General features: G+C 41.6%; 1 protein-coding gene across 3 annotated transcripts in view; it reads right to left on the minus strand.

Annotated features, from left to right (window-relative positions):
- Nucleotides 1–1,258: 1,258 nt before the first annotated feature.
- The window catches only part of LOC124550907 (G patch domain-containing protein 2), a 142,640-nt gene continuing 128,330 nt past the window's right edge, over nt 1,259–15,568 (minus strand). For all 3 annotated transcript variants that reach the window (XM_047125695.1, XM_047125696.1, XM_047125693.1), the window contains 2 exons: nt 10,778–10,899; nt 1,259–2,105 (listed from right to left, as the gene is read on the minus strand). In XM_047125695.1, the coding sequence (XP_046981651.1) occupies nt 1,918–2,105; nt 10,778–10,899 (310 nt within the window). In that variant the 3' untranslated portion in view covers nt 1,259–1,917. The remainder of the gene's footprint in view (nt 2,106–10,777; nt 10,900–15,568) is intronic.

Consider the following 15,568-nt stretch of genomic DNA (forward strand, 5'->3'; position numbering starts at 1 on the left):
GCATCTCCACGCAAGCAATAATTTCAAGAATGGTGATCACAAATTACCTGTAAGGTAAAGCAGACACACTTGCAAACGGCTGACAGATGGAACACAGAGTGGGACACAACATAACCATAACCATCCAATGTTACACTCCAGTATATTTGTATGCTATAGATTAGAGAAATAATGCATCTGAATTCCGCGAGAGTAGATTATTTTTGAAATGTCAAAGAACACGAAGCTGCCCAAACAATGTACAATGCCCACTCCTTCGATGGAGGCCAGGTGCGCTCCAACAACATGCTGTGCACTTAATGATACATCCCTGATCCCTACCGAAGCATGTCCTGTTCACTATGGTGTCATCAAGCTACAAGCATCTACAATGAGTTGTTCGTTGTTTTAAAGCACAGCATAGTGAAATACTGAATTGCATACTGCATCACGGAAGTTCATCGACATAAAAAGGAAATTTACAATTGCCACAGGTATTTCCAAACCACGTTCTGATATTTTGTTAACTTAATGCCACCAATTTTAGATATCATTTTTCCGACAAGACAATTTGATCTATTTACTGTATAATGCAACGATTTAGTAATCTTGGTTGATGACATCTCCAATTATTTTGGTCTAGTACGATTTTTGTATTGCTGTAGAGTCTTTTCTATAACTCGTGTGTCTCTTATTCCACATAATTAATCTTATGGAAAGGTGTTGTAAACCTTGATATGATTTATGAGCCAGTCAACCTAAATGAACTTTTGAAGTCTTTAGAGATTAGACATTACTTTTGTGCTACTTAATTACAGGAAGTAATAGACTGTTTTTATATGGAAGTGGGCTTTGTTTGCCAATTAGTATCTTTACCAATGCTTTTCTAATCAATTATTTAATTGTGGTCACAGCTTAAAAGGCACTTCTCCTATGCTTGTGCTCCAATGAAAAATTTCATAAATGTATGTCACTTACTTACCTGTTTCTCTATGGGCTTTTATTGACTTTTTATGCCTTTTCACTGGTTAGATTTACTATGCAACATATAATGGGCCTCACTGATCTACTTATTCCACATGGCCCAGCATGGTCGACTGCTGCTTTTTGGTGGACTGAGCGGCTGCTTATGGGACACATCTTTCTAGGGCCACTGACAGCTTCAACAAAAACATTTTGTGCATACGGTCGGCCTTCATCAGCTTGACATAATTTAAAACACAAGCTATATGCAATAGTAATAAAAAATTCTGTCCATATTACAATGTGAACAACGTAATGTGGTCATATAGCCAGAAGACTTTTATTGAGATATGAGTAGTTACTTAATTTCTGTTCACAAACTATGTTCTGCAACCTTCCCAGATTTCATAACGATCAAATTTATGGCTTACAGCTGTGGAGGAAGGTGGGTGAAGTACAATAGTTATTGCTGAAATTACTAACACAAATTATTTTAGATACAACAGCAGCTATGAATACAGTTCACTGGACTGAAATAATAATTATACACATTGTGGTCACATTCACAATTTGCACCAACAGTAATGATGGCAATAAGACTTCCACTGTAGATGGTAGCAGTTCACTTCTTCAGCCTAGTTCAACATATTACTGTACACAGAAATTACAGAGTTCAAGAAAAGGTCCCTGAGAGCTGCAATAAATACCCATCTCGGTGAAAAACACTTTTAGTCAGTCACTGAAAAATTCATGTCCATTGCAAATTGTCATCCATTTCAATAAGACGGCACTAAGGGATACGGACACCAGAGCTACGCTACCGTATGGTACGGCATGAAATATGCGCACTTCTGTACACAGGCTACAACACCATTACTGCACAGAGACACACACGCACACACATACACAAGTTCAGGATGACAAAGTGTGGAGCGAGGTCGACACGTGCGGAGTGGAGTGGAGTGGATTCCACGACTAACTTGACGTGCAGGCGTGTCCGAGCCCGAGTCCCTGGTACTTGGGCCTGATGGCGGCCGGCACGGGTTCTGTTATGCCAGAGCTGTGCGCCCCCAAACCCTTGCCCGGCTCCCAGCCCATATTGCGCAACATCGTGTTGCCGATGTTGCTGTCCGGAATGGGGCTCGCTCCAGCTCCCACGAGTTCTGAAACACCACAAGAAATATGCCATTTTCTGAAACTTGAGCTTCTCCCAGTGTATCAAATGTTCAAATAACGTACTGGAATGTTCCCAGATAAAGTCATTAACAACAGCTTGTAAGATGTGTGTGTACCTCAGATCTCTTAATATTATCTACGTATTGCACAATGTATCAATGTATGTGGAATGTTTAACAGTTTTCTAAACTATATACATTTTTGTGACTTTAACAGTACTTTATTATTTGTTTCTCGCTTTGACAACTGACCCGGACCGTCAAGAGCCAACATGCGGCGAGTGTTGTGCAGTAGTATGTGAGCGAGGAAGGCATTGCGTGGAAGAGCTTCTTAGGGGTTTGTTTGCACTCGGTAGCAGGCCACAAAATTCTACCACATTAATTGTCTACTACGACTTGCAATACATTAATGGCTGTCAGTGTATTAGTGGTGCACAGTCTTTAGAGAAATAGATAACTGTCACAACGGAATTTTTGAGGAAATGGGGTGAAACTGTTTAAAATTAACCCAGTCTCCATTCCATGTTTGACATGGACTGTGACTAACACAGATCTCAAATGAGCCTGGCAAAACAGGATCCTACCCTCAGTTAAAGTTTGTGAGCTCGTTCCCTACAGAGCCTATACGTCTGGGTGACGATCAGAATTTAACCAGCATTAGTGGATTATAGGGGAGGATTTTATAAGCTGATATTTCGATAAATGAATAGACCTTAGGTTTCAAGGCACAAATAAATGTAAATTGCTGTATTTGGAAACAGACCCTCACTGGGTAGTGCTAAGTCAACAGGGAACCAAAAGACAGCGAATGCCAAATGACAACACATACTGTAAACAGCTAGAGCCACCACACAATACAAGTTAAGCCGAGACAGACTTCATCAATAGTGAAATATTAATTAACAATGACTGTACAAGTAGTAGTACTGTTGTTTGACAAGGGACAAAGCAGGATTCCAGGCAGAAATTTACAAAGCACCTTTTCCCCCCATTTTTTTCCCCAAGCAGAATATTTCTTTTTACTTTGTGTGATTAAATTTAGTTGAAATAAGCACGAATGGCATTTACAGATAACATGCAACACAAATTTGATGCTACAACGATAGTCTGAATCATCACCATATTCATTCTTAGTGCAATGAGGTTTCCGTGTAACAATATTTTTATGAGGAAATATGTGATGAATCAGTGCTCTAGGTAGAGATCTGTGGTGCAGGCATGTCTGTCATTCCTGTATTGTGATTTGTGAAAAGGGGTTGCAAAATACATAAATAAAAAAAAAAAAAGAAAATCTGGATTCAAGCACCTTCTTTTTAAAGAGAGGTACGGAAGCAAAAGAAATTCATCCCAGTTTTCAGAAGGCAGTGGGGGACTTTGCACATTCGTATTCAACTGCTGCCAAGTGGGCAAACAAGTTTAAATTTTGTCAGATCAGCTTAGATGATGATCTACATAGTGGTTGGCTAAGATGTGCCAATACCCCAGGAATTATTGGATCCCCAACTAAACGTGAGGTACTGCTGAAGCTGTATGGATTTGATCTGAATGGGCGTATTTCATTTTAACAGTAGAATTGTATATGGGAGATTCACGTGACAGACTGGTGCCATGACTCTTATTGCAGGATCAGAAACGCATCAGGATGGAAATCTCAGAACAATGTTGGACCTCTTTTCAAAGCAGCTAACACTATTTTTTTGAACCAGATTATGACCACAGATAAAACTTCGGCTCACTGCTATATCCCAAAGAGAAAAGAAAACAACAGTCAAAGCAGTGGAAACATGTTGATTCACCACCACCAAAGAAAGCAAGGGAAAATACAGTCAGCCAGAAAGGCCGTGGTGTCAGTTTTCTGGAATGTGTAAGGGATTTTGCTAAGAAATTATCATCCAACTTGTCGAACAATTACAGAACAATACTCCACTAACCTCATGGACAAAAACACTAGATTTAGCAAGGAGAAAAGCGATCTTTCATCATGATTATGTGTGCTTGCACAGAAGTGTGACTGCCACAGAAAAATACGTTACCTGAGTTATGAATTGTTGTCAATGTCGCCCGATTTGCCAGGGAAATCTAATGTTCGGCATGCAAGCAAGGCATTGGAACATCGCTGGAGCAAGTGCATTAGTGCACAAGGAGACTACATTTAAAAAATAAAGGTTCTCTGAGGTAACCAGTTTCTTAAAATTTCATTCCAAGAACTTTTCAAATTACTCTTACATGATTTTCTTAGCTTTTGTTAAAATAATTTTTGACTTATTCCACATCCCTGAAGCTGGTTCTTCTTGACAGGATCCACAGAACATGACAAATGAATGAAAGAAGAAATGAAAAGGAACTGACTCCAGTCCCCCCTTTCCCCTTTCTCCAAAATGGGAATCCGACACCAACACTAGTTGTGTTTCGGAAATACGTTCCAACCTGGGGCCAACATAACTTTGAATATGACTGCGAGTGTGGTTTCTGTAATTTAGTTTAATCATCCTTCATACCAAACACATTAACTGTTACATTAGAAGTGCAAAAATTCTTATCATTTTTTATACAAATGAGTAGACACGTGTCGGGTTTCCAGCCAGTGTCATTTCAATATTATTGACGATTATAGGTATTTTACAAGTTCCATCATCTCCTCCGGAATACAATGAGGCACCGTGGCTCTGGCAATGTGCGCACACCTTACAAAATAGGTCAGCAAGTACTGAGACACAGTTGAGCTACTGCACAAGCCTTGAAAAAGCCTCAGGGAATAAATGTGAGCCATGATTCTTTTTAATGAAACCATTACATTACTATGTTATTGATTTTATTGGAGAAGCGATACTCACTTATTTAACAAAGAGTTCTTGAGCTATCAAGAGCTCAAGAGGAGATCGGTTAGTCTAGTTTTGCACTCATTCTTATGTAGAATAAATACAACGTTCACTTAATCGTGGTGAAAGTTATTGTCAACTCAATACTGAAAGTTTGTTGGAGAGACCTGGGTTCCATATTCAAATCAGTGTGATTTATGACTAAAATACAGGTGCATGGTGGTATTAAAATAGCTCAGTAATGGAAGGTTACCTTGATCCGAAGAGACACTCACTCACAACATTTTACAAAATCTGACACATTTAAAATGAATCATCTGAAAATTTTAATTCTAGATCGCATACTGCACGGCAATTTTTGAGAACAAATGCCACTCGTTCAGATTTAAGACATTCAAGGACATCGGTCAGTTCATTTTCTGAAGCAGATAGCTAGTTGTGGTTGGACGTATTAGTTATTTGTTCCTTCATATTTTATCAAGTACTATTAGCAGAAGCCTTAAAAATGCCAGCTTTGACTACATTGTTATTACAGTTACCAATCATCCTTCCAAGACCAGTACAGTTTTCCTACAATTCAATGCAATCAAATTTGCATCAAATAAGGGCAAATCTTGAACGAAATATTCACTCTGCAGTGGAGTGTGCACTGATCTGAAACTTCCTGGCAGATTAAAACTGTGTGCCGGACCGAGACTCTAACTCGGGACTTTTGCCTTTTGCGGGCAAGTGCTCTACCACCTGGGGACTGGAGGGTGGTGCAGCGCAACATCCTCACAGGCACCACCACTAGTTGCCGCTCCGCGCCACAGGAAGCTACAAGACATGCTCACCTGCCCGTGTTGGTGTAGTACTGGAGAAGCCAGTTCAGCACTGCCTCCCAAGCAGTGCGTGCACACTGCCCGCCATATGCTACTGTCGGCCGTCTCGGCACTGCAATATTACAAGGGAACACCCCTCCAACCAGAGAATAGTACGCACTCACAAGACTGTCTGAGCCGAGTAAATTAACAAAGAATTGTTGAACGACTACCACCAGTTTGTCTGCAGCTTCCCCAAACGCCACACTCGTCTCCCGAACTATCACCGAAACCCTGCAACACCCACAGAAGACTCGAACAAATCCTGACAAACTATCCGTCCCCCACACCAGCACTGTTATAAAGTTGTTATCCTCAAGTAATTGAAAAGTGAATAAATTTCCAAAACACTACTCCTCAAAAACTAATTCTTTTAAAACATTTAGAGTTGAATTTATCATGACACACACATCAGCAACAAGGTACACACTCAGCTTGGACGAGAATGGGGAAGGACAGGGAAATTACTACATATAAATAAAATTTGGGTAGCTGAGGAGAAGACGCCCAGTGAAGAGGCAGATAACAACTGAGGAAAAGAAAATGAAAAGAATTAGGCTGGGAAGATGGGGACCAAGGGGTGGGACTGACTTTTCGAAACCACCGATACAGTGGTGAAGGTTAGGATCCCAGGTATCATACTGCAATGTAGGAGAATAGGGTGTCGATCACAATTTACTGTTTCACACACAGATCTTTGTGTACGCATTTACAGTTAATTATCCATTTTATACACGGAAGTTGATGAAGAAAACAATGGCTTTAGAATGCAACTGACCAATTTGTATAAGAAATATAGTATGTATTATTCATCAAACAATGGAACCAGCACTGGAATGTAAACATACGGTACTATAATGACCTAATTCTTTAGAAACAAAGACAGTAGTTATATTTGAAGTATTTGACGTTGTAAAACTGAGAACAGGTTAGAAATATCAGAATTAGTATTACTCAAAAGAGAAATACTTAACTTTACTCATGAATTATTAGTGATTTCTAACAACATATTGTTAATTCAACTGAAATCACATAATTAGGAAAATAAATATTTGTAAATCAGCAAATCTATTACTCAATACAGATGCACATATCAAAATCCAGTTCACAATTCAGATCTGTAAAATTTTAACGGTAAATAAGAGAGAAGTACAGGATGTGGGAAAAATAACTACGAATCTTCGCTTCTATTTGTCCCAGCATGAGCTTCTTATCTCTAACTAGAACCCAGTCCCACATACTGCTTCTGCATTGTTACCTGGCTCATCGAACCCTCTGCTGAAAATGGCCTGACCAAATTAGCCATCTCTAGCTGCAACCCCTCCTTCCACAATGATCTCCATCTGTTCAAATTCTGCCAGTCCTTAACCCTCGCCAACTTAGTCCTGCAAAACTACGTCACTCAGGTCCAAATCTCCTGGCAGTACCTCCTACCCAACCATAAAATTCTCCTGCTCTGCAATCCCAAATTCCTGCATCCCATCTCTCTCACCAAAAGCCTTGCCTTTCAGGAACTAGAGCAGCATGCACAATGGCACCTCAAAAAACTCTACAACCTCTTCACCTCCTCCTGCTGCCTAGGGCTACAACTATCCATCACCATTGCAACATGTCCCATCACAGCTGACAAACCCTGCCTCACAGGCCAACTACATTTACCCCACCTTCAAAAACTCCCAGAACCTAAACAGACCCAAAACAAAATCACGAACCTTTCTTCCAAAAGCCTTAGCCCTCCATAAGCATCAGTCCTTTTCAAACGCCTCAACTTTTGCCCCAATCCCAAATTCTGTCATGCAGGACTTGCTAAAGATATTTTCTCCTTCTCCCAGTCCCTACAGTGGAAACACTTTTTCACCACCAACCCCACCAATCAGACTCAATCAAAGAGCAAAGTTGTACCCTGCCTGACTCTGTTCACTCCTCCATCCAACTGTGATCCATCCCCATTGCACCCAAATCACCCCCTGCTAATTTTCCAGAATTCCATAACATCGAAACTCACCTCACAATCATTCCCCGAATCCCTCAATATGTAAACCAAGCTTATATCCATGGAAATAACCGCACTACAACACCTAAAAACTGATCCCGACCTTATAATCTTACCTGCTGACACAGTCTCACCACTGTTGTTTTGAACTGCAAAGATTACTTGGCAGTAGGACTGTGCCAGCAGTCACACCCATACACCTACAAACCCTGCCACAGTGAATCCATTCTCGAAACCCAGTAGGATCCCCAGTCTCTCTATAAAATTCTTGGACAGAACCTCTCCCTAGAGTCTCTCTCTCTCCCCTCACCCCCACCACACTCCTACCTTCCACATGCTTTCTAGAGTACAAAAACCCAGCCACACAAGATGTCCCATTGTGGCAGGTCACTGTGCCTCCACTGAGAGAATTTCTGCTCTCATGAACCAACATCCTCAGCCTCCTATCTAAGAGAGACAAACTATTTCCCCCACAGTCACTATTCATTTACCATGTGGCACCTTGCTTGTCACTACTGATGCCCTCTCCCTCTACAATAACATCCCCAATTACTATGGCCTTGCACTTTTTAGCTCTACGTTTCCCAATGCCCAACTGATTCCAAACCTATAACCTCCTCCCTGATCATCATGACTAACTATATCTTCACCCATGATTATATCTCCTTTGAAGGGATCACCCACAAAAAATCTGTGGTAGTGCAAAGGGCACCTGCAATGGCCAACCTATTCATGGATCATCTAGGAATCCTTCCTAACCACCCAGAACCAGAAACCCCTCACCTGGTTCAGATCCACTGATGATACCTTTGTAATCTGGAATGAGGGTGTGAGTACACTACCCCGTATTCTTCCAGAACCTCAACACCTTCGTCAACATTCACTTCACCTAGCTCCTCTTCAACCCAACAAGCCACCTTCCCTGATGTTGACGTCCACCATACGGATGGCTATATCAGTACCTCTGTCGATATCAAATCCACCAACTATCAGCAATACCTCCAGTTTGACAGCTGCCACCCATTCCGTACTAAGAAGTCCCTTTCATGCAGCCTAGTTACTCGTGGCAGTCGCAGCTGTAGTGGCAAGCAGTTCCTCTTCAAATACACCGAGGGTACCACTGAGGCCTCCACGTGCCGAAATTGTCATCCGAACCTTTCACGGAAACATACATCCTGTGCCTTGTCTCTCCAGTTACCTACCCCCTCTCACAAACCCACTGTCATGCCACAGAGGAGCACTCGCCAAGTGACTCAGTACCATCTGGGGCTGGAGCAACTGAATCATATTCTCCACCTGGGTTTTGACTACCTCTCATCATGTCCTGAAATGACATATATCCTACCACTATCCTTCCCACCCCTCCCTCAGCGATACTCCACCACCCACTGAACCAACACAATATCCTTTTTCGTTCCTACTCCACCGTAACTCCCAAATCCTTGCTTCATTGCTCATACCCTTGCAAAAGACCTAGATACAAGACCTGCCCCACACATCCTCCCACCACCACCTACTCCAATCACAGGCACCACCTATGCCATCAAAGGCAGGGCTACCTATGAAAGCAATCACGTGATCTACAAACTAAGCTGCAACCACTGTGCTGGTTTCTACGTGGGCACAACAACCGACAAGCAGTCCAGCCGCACGAATGGTCACCAATAAACTGTAGCCATCAGCCAGATAGACCACACAGTTGCTGAACAATGCCGCCCAACACCATGTGCTTCATTTCCTAACTGCCTCACAGCGTGCGTCGCCTAGATCCTTCCTAACGACATCAGCTTTTCTGAATTCGGCACGTGGGAACTCTCTCTACGACGTATCTTACATTCCTGTAACTCCCCTGGCCTCAAACTTCCCGAGTCCCTAGCCTTCCTGCACCTAACCCCTTTCCCTGTTCCCACCGTAGCACTACACAGCCTTCTATTCTACCAACACACCCACTACTCTTTTTTCCTCTCCTTAACTTCTCTCCTGGCCACCCCACCCTTCCCCCCTCAATCCTGACAAGTGCATCTATGAGCCCTACCCTCTTCCCACCACGTCCCTGCACACGCCCATGAGCAGCACTACACCTTCCACCACCGCTGCCATGCTATGCCTCCCCTTCCATCTCCCAGCCTCCTCCTTACCCTCATCACACACAGAATGCTTCTCTATTTAAGTGCAGATGCTGAGATGCTGTATGCAGTCCGACCTCTGTAGCCAGACACAGTGATCGCATGTGTGTGAGAATTCTTTTCATAATATTGTCATTATTCTATCCTGGATTTTCTAGTGTTTGAAATTCTTTTATGCTGTGCACTCAGAAATGAGGAGCCACCAGAGTATATGGCTGCAGGATATGATACCTGTGACCCTAACCTACACAAGAACAGGTTGTTTCAAAAAGTCAGTCCGACCCTTTACGACCTCCCTATGTGACCACAAGTGCAATCAGCACTGAGCAGTATGAAAAAGGGCAATGCACCACACGTGTGGGACATGTACCATATAGCAGTGACTGGAGATACATAAGGAATACAGAGAAAGAGAGCAAGAACAGTCAAATGTTTGTTCAAACCCTAAAGAGCAATGCATGAACGCCGAAAAACCTGAACAGGCAACTGTACCGTGAAAGCCTACTCACAGCGTTTCGGAAAACAATATCAAGCGAGGAATTTAGAAATATTCTACAGACCCCTATGGACCACCCATGGAGAAATTGCAAACTATAGCCTCCACAGGGGCATTTCAGCTCTTCCCCCACATTCCGTCTGCATAGAAGTGGGATGGGGAGAAACCGTAATACGGGGCACAATGGGAGTACCCTCTGCCGTACACTTCACAGTGTTTTGCAGAGTATGGATGCAAATGCAGATGTTGAGAGATGAAGCTTTTTGTAATAATGAACAATAACTCCCATCATACGTTTAATTTAAATGACACAGAACTTTGAAAATAACTATATATTTTAGAGTCAAATGCTGACAAAATACGTACCCATTGGCTGTGGCATTTTTCTTCTTTTCTTGAAATCACTCAAATGGTGCTGGTGATGACGTGATGCAGGGTGAAACCGTCCCAAGGCCACCTGCTCGACTCTCACCGCTTGCATCGTGTTCCTGAAAATAAATGAGTGTCGATAAATTACCAGCTGTGCTCAATTCGACAGTCGGCAAAAATAATTATTCAGTTACGGAGGTATGAATATAGAGGAACATAACACAGTTGAAGCGAACAAAATGGGCACCAATTTTCATTGGAAGCCCAGTCAAGTTGGGGTGTCAGGCAATACTTTCCACATTCTTTCAGGCGAGTGCCAGGTCTGTCCCAGATTTCATCTCTGAGAATACGGTACGCAACAGCTAAAATATGATAACACAGGACAGAGTTTACACAACTCACGAGCAGATGCACATGCAACTCTCCTCCCGTAGGTTCTTTTACGACTGTGACATCAGGAAGGGAATCCGGCCACAGACTCAAACAACAAAATTTACTAAATCCTGAAAATAAGGACCTCAGACTGGACGGGTAAGTCATAGGGAAAAGAACTAAGGATTAGCATAAAAAAGAATCCTACAAAGTTTTATCACAAAACTGCAAAATAATTTGTGGCTTACTGAAAGTTACACTTTAGTTTCATCCTACTTGACATAGTAAGTATTACAGCAGCACTGCAGAACTAGTGCTACAAAAACTTTCAAGTAACCAAACGAAGAACAATGTTGTGGCTGGATTTGTACCAGTTCACTAAACAATCTCAAACAGTAAAAGTTAATTCATGGTTTACAGGAAAGTCTTGCACAGGACCAAATTGTGGAGCATTAACGTGCAAGAACTGCACACCTCCGACTAGTTCCGGGGTGCTCCGGTAAGCTACTGCACTAGCCACACAATGTCAAGTGGGGCACAAGGCATGGCTGACCACTTCCTGTCTGTAAGGAGGGATGGCATGGGTACGCACGTGGCCAATTAGGTGGTAGGTTAACAGCCGCAGTCTCACCACACACATTGCAGGGAGAGCAGTTTCATTATTACAAAATCTGCTGGCACAAACGCGACTTATGGTGCTCGTACATTCAAGAGATAGTTCAGTTTCTCTGCACTGAATAACCTGCAGTACTTAAAACTTAAATGGGATATCAGCAGCCTAATTGTACACTTTAACTGAACCTGTTGTTGGGGCCTTCAGCCCAAAGACAGATTTGATGCAGCTCTCCCTTCAACTACGCAACATACGTACATTTGAGCCTCACTATTGCATTCATGCCTAGGTCTGTCCAATACCAAACTGTAGATTCCTCGATATCTCAGGATGTGTCCTATCAACAGATCCCTCGACTTTTGGTTCAGATCTGCCATAAATCTTTCTTCTACAAAATTCCATTCATTATCTCCTCAATAGTTACTCGTTATACCTGTCTACCTTTAGCATTCGTCTGTAGCATCACATTTCAAAAGCTCCTACCCATTCCGTTCAACTGCTGTCCCAAGTCCTTTGCTATGCCTGACAATTGCAATGGCATTCGCTACTACAAAGCTTTTATTTATTCCCCTTGAATTTAATTTCCCTTTCTAAATTTCTCCTTTGTTGTAGTCCTTGTCCAACATACAGACTTCCCTTTGTTGCCCTCAGCCTGATTTCTGCAGACAACTTTTCATACCTATATTTTCAGGGTGTATATGTGGGGGAAAAAAGGTTTTTCCTGGTTAAAAATACACTTTTTTCCGTGTTAAGCGACAAAAATACTTTCCCTCAGAGGTGAAAAACTTAGCAGTTCTCTGAATGGTAAAGGTTTCATACAGCAGCGTAGAACTTCGTGGCACTTCAGGAAACAAAACCCAGGAAAAAATCAATGTTTTGGAAAGGTCTTCAACATGTGGCAACACGTTACATTAATTTTACATCTTTTATGAGTATACAGGACAAAGGGTGATGGGGACATATATGCTGATTTGCCAAAGTCTTTATTAGCATTTTCTGTAACATGCTATGTCTTGTACGCAATGATGTCTCTGTCGACGAAGCTTTCCAGACCGGACACGTTTGACACACCAGATCCTCCACGTACAATTGCTACTGTTAACCAGCCATTACCATGTGAAAATGTGTCATTCAAATCAATGCTGAAATTCAGTCTGCAACCACAACACACAGAAGGTCCATCTAGTAATGAGTGTGCGGCGACAGATTTAATTGTATTCTTCTTCTTGTCGGCGGCGGCTGTTTGAAGTTCGACGTCTTCAATGGTCTTATATACTGTCTGTCTTGCGCGACGTCTCCACCGCCTTCTATATGGCATGTTGGCAGCGTTCAATGCAGTTGCGTGTGCGACAGCAGCAGCGCAAATGGCGCAAACACGCTTATCGCTCGCTTATATAACACGGTCTGCAGAGAGAGACAGCGTCCGTTCTGTTATCTTATGTAAACATTCAGGCCTCTCTACAGACTCCGCGGCGGTGGGATGCGCCGCCCGTGTTATCTCCATATTATAACTACATGGCAAACTCCGCGGCACGGCCCTAGTAATTTTAAGGGCCGTGCTCGCTGCCAAGCGCCGCCGCTGTGTCGCGCGCGCTAGCAGTGTTTTGTGGTTGCAGACTGAATTTCAGCATTGATTTGAATGACACATTTTCACATGGTAATGGCTGGTTAACAGTAGCAATTGTACGTGGAGGATCTGGTGTGTCAAAAGTGTCCGGTCTGGAAAGCTTCGTCGACAGAGACATCATTGCGTACAAAACATATCATGTTACAGAAAATGCTAATAAAGACTTTGGCAAATCAGCATATATGTCCCCATCACCCTTTGTCCTGTATACTCGTAAAAGATGTAAAATTAATGTAAATGAAAGTGTATTTATTTGGTGTAAAGGGAAAGGAGTTTGTGTAGAGAGGCCTGAATGTTTACATAAGATAACAGAATGGACGCTGTCTCTCTCTGCAGACCGTGTTATATAAGCGAGCGATAAGCGCGTTTGCGCCATTCGCGCTGCTGCTGTCGCACACGCAACTGCATTGAACGCTGCCAACATGCCGTATAGAAGGCGGTGGAGACGTCGCGCAAGACAGACAGTATACTACGAAAGTACAAATATGAACACCACCAAATACAGCACAGTAGCTTCTGAAGCACTGAAATCGAGATTGTGAGGCACTTTTGTCAGTCAGTCATAGCTTATGTCAGGTGATCTAGTCTACCAATGACAGCAGATATAGATACAAGAAAAGCTAAGCTTTCATATATAATATTAGTTTTTTTTAGTGTGTGTTACTCTTTAAGATTTGTGAAATAATGTGGCAGTAAAATTTTACATAAAGGCATAAATGGCTGGTCTTTTAGGTCTGAAATTTTTCTATGTGGCTGGTCCTCAAAGTGTTAAGTTCCGAATGAGAGTCAAATGATCCATAATTTAAGAAATTCATGCACCACTCTTGCACTTAACATAATTCATCTTGCATAAAAGGAAATTTACTGTGAAAGTAATGCTTCTCAAACAAGCATTCACAATATTTTCCCCAATCTGTTAAGGGCCCCACAAACAAGCAATGGATTACAACGATCCATCGAATGTGATATTGCCTGTAATTGTTCACTCACCCTACACATAAGTGACTTGCCAAGCGATTTCAATCAGTATTATGAACTCACTGTATCGAGACATTCTGCTATAGAAAATGAACTGCTATGTTAAGCAGCAGTTGCAGCTAGTTTCTTTATTGCCAAGAATACTCACAAAACATAAATTTAAAATAAATGAGAATTATAAATTATTAAACTTTTTTATAAACACTTTTTTGCAAACTGTAGGTTACCTTATAAAATACATTACATTTTCCACTGACGCCAAATGAGTTGTCTACATCTTTCAATGTGCCAATACAATTCGTTTCACATTTATTAGTCCTGAATGTTATAAACTGTATGAAGGAGAGTTAGATTACATGAAACAATGAGGAATTTGAGTATAATTGTACAATTGTAGTTTACCTGGAACATTTAAATTAAAATGTCCTTTTAACATTAAAGTGGATACATATGTGATTCTGTTTGGAAGTTAAAACTTTAATAATAGTATAATAATATCATAAACCACTCAAAATTGTAAGAGGGAGTCCACTGAATCGCGATTATGAACTTCCCATCAATTCTAACTCTATAGCACTAGCTTCAAAATGCTAATGGCTGCAACACTGGAGGGTGTATTTGTATTAGTTCTTTGTCATCCCTGGATAACTTTAAATTCTAACATATATTTCTTACTCAATGTGGGCAAAGCAAAACAAAACTGCTCAACCTTGCTTATAAAGAAATAAACAAGTCACAACCATGTTGCCACATGTTGCTGCTAACCAGCCAAACAGTGAAAGAGTGTGCACAAATTGCATGTGATTCATCAGACTGCCTGGGATTTTCACGTGACCAGTAGTTGGTAACCTTTGCTGAGATTTGCCTAAACATGAGCATCTATGAAGCTATTGGTCACCCACAGCACGGATCGCTGCAATCTGGTGCCCTTTAGAAATGTAAATAGTTGTGGTGTCACACACATCAAAAGCAGTTGATTGTTATGAAGTATTGCACTGTCTTTGCCCTAAAGCCTCTGGTGCATTTTGCTGCTTGTAAATGGCACATTTGCTTTCCAACTAAAATTTTATTTTGGTGTGATTCTCTCAGTTCTGTTTTATTGCTGCAGTAACAGGCTAAAGTAAAATTCTTTGTTAGGGTATCAGTTCTTACCAGTCAAAATTACATAAATTAAACTGAAAACTAAAGTAATAAAAAT

The sequence above is a fragment of the Schistocerca americana genome, chromosome 9, assembly GCF_021461395.2.
Source record: "Schistocerca americana isolate TAMUIC-IGC-003095 chromosome 9, iqSchAmer2.1, whole genome shotgun sequence".
NCBI lineage: Eukaryota > Metazoa > Arthropoda > Insecta > Orthoptera > Acrididae > Schistocerca > Schistocerca americana.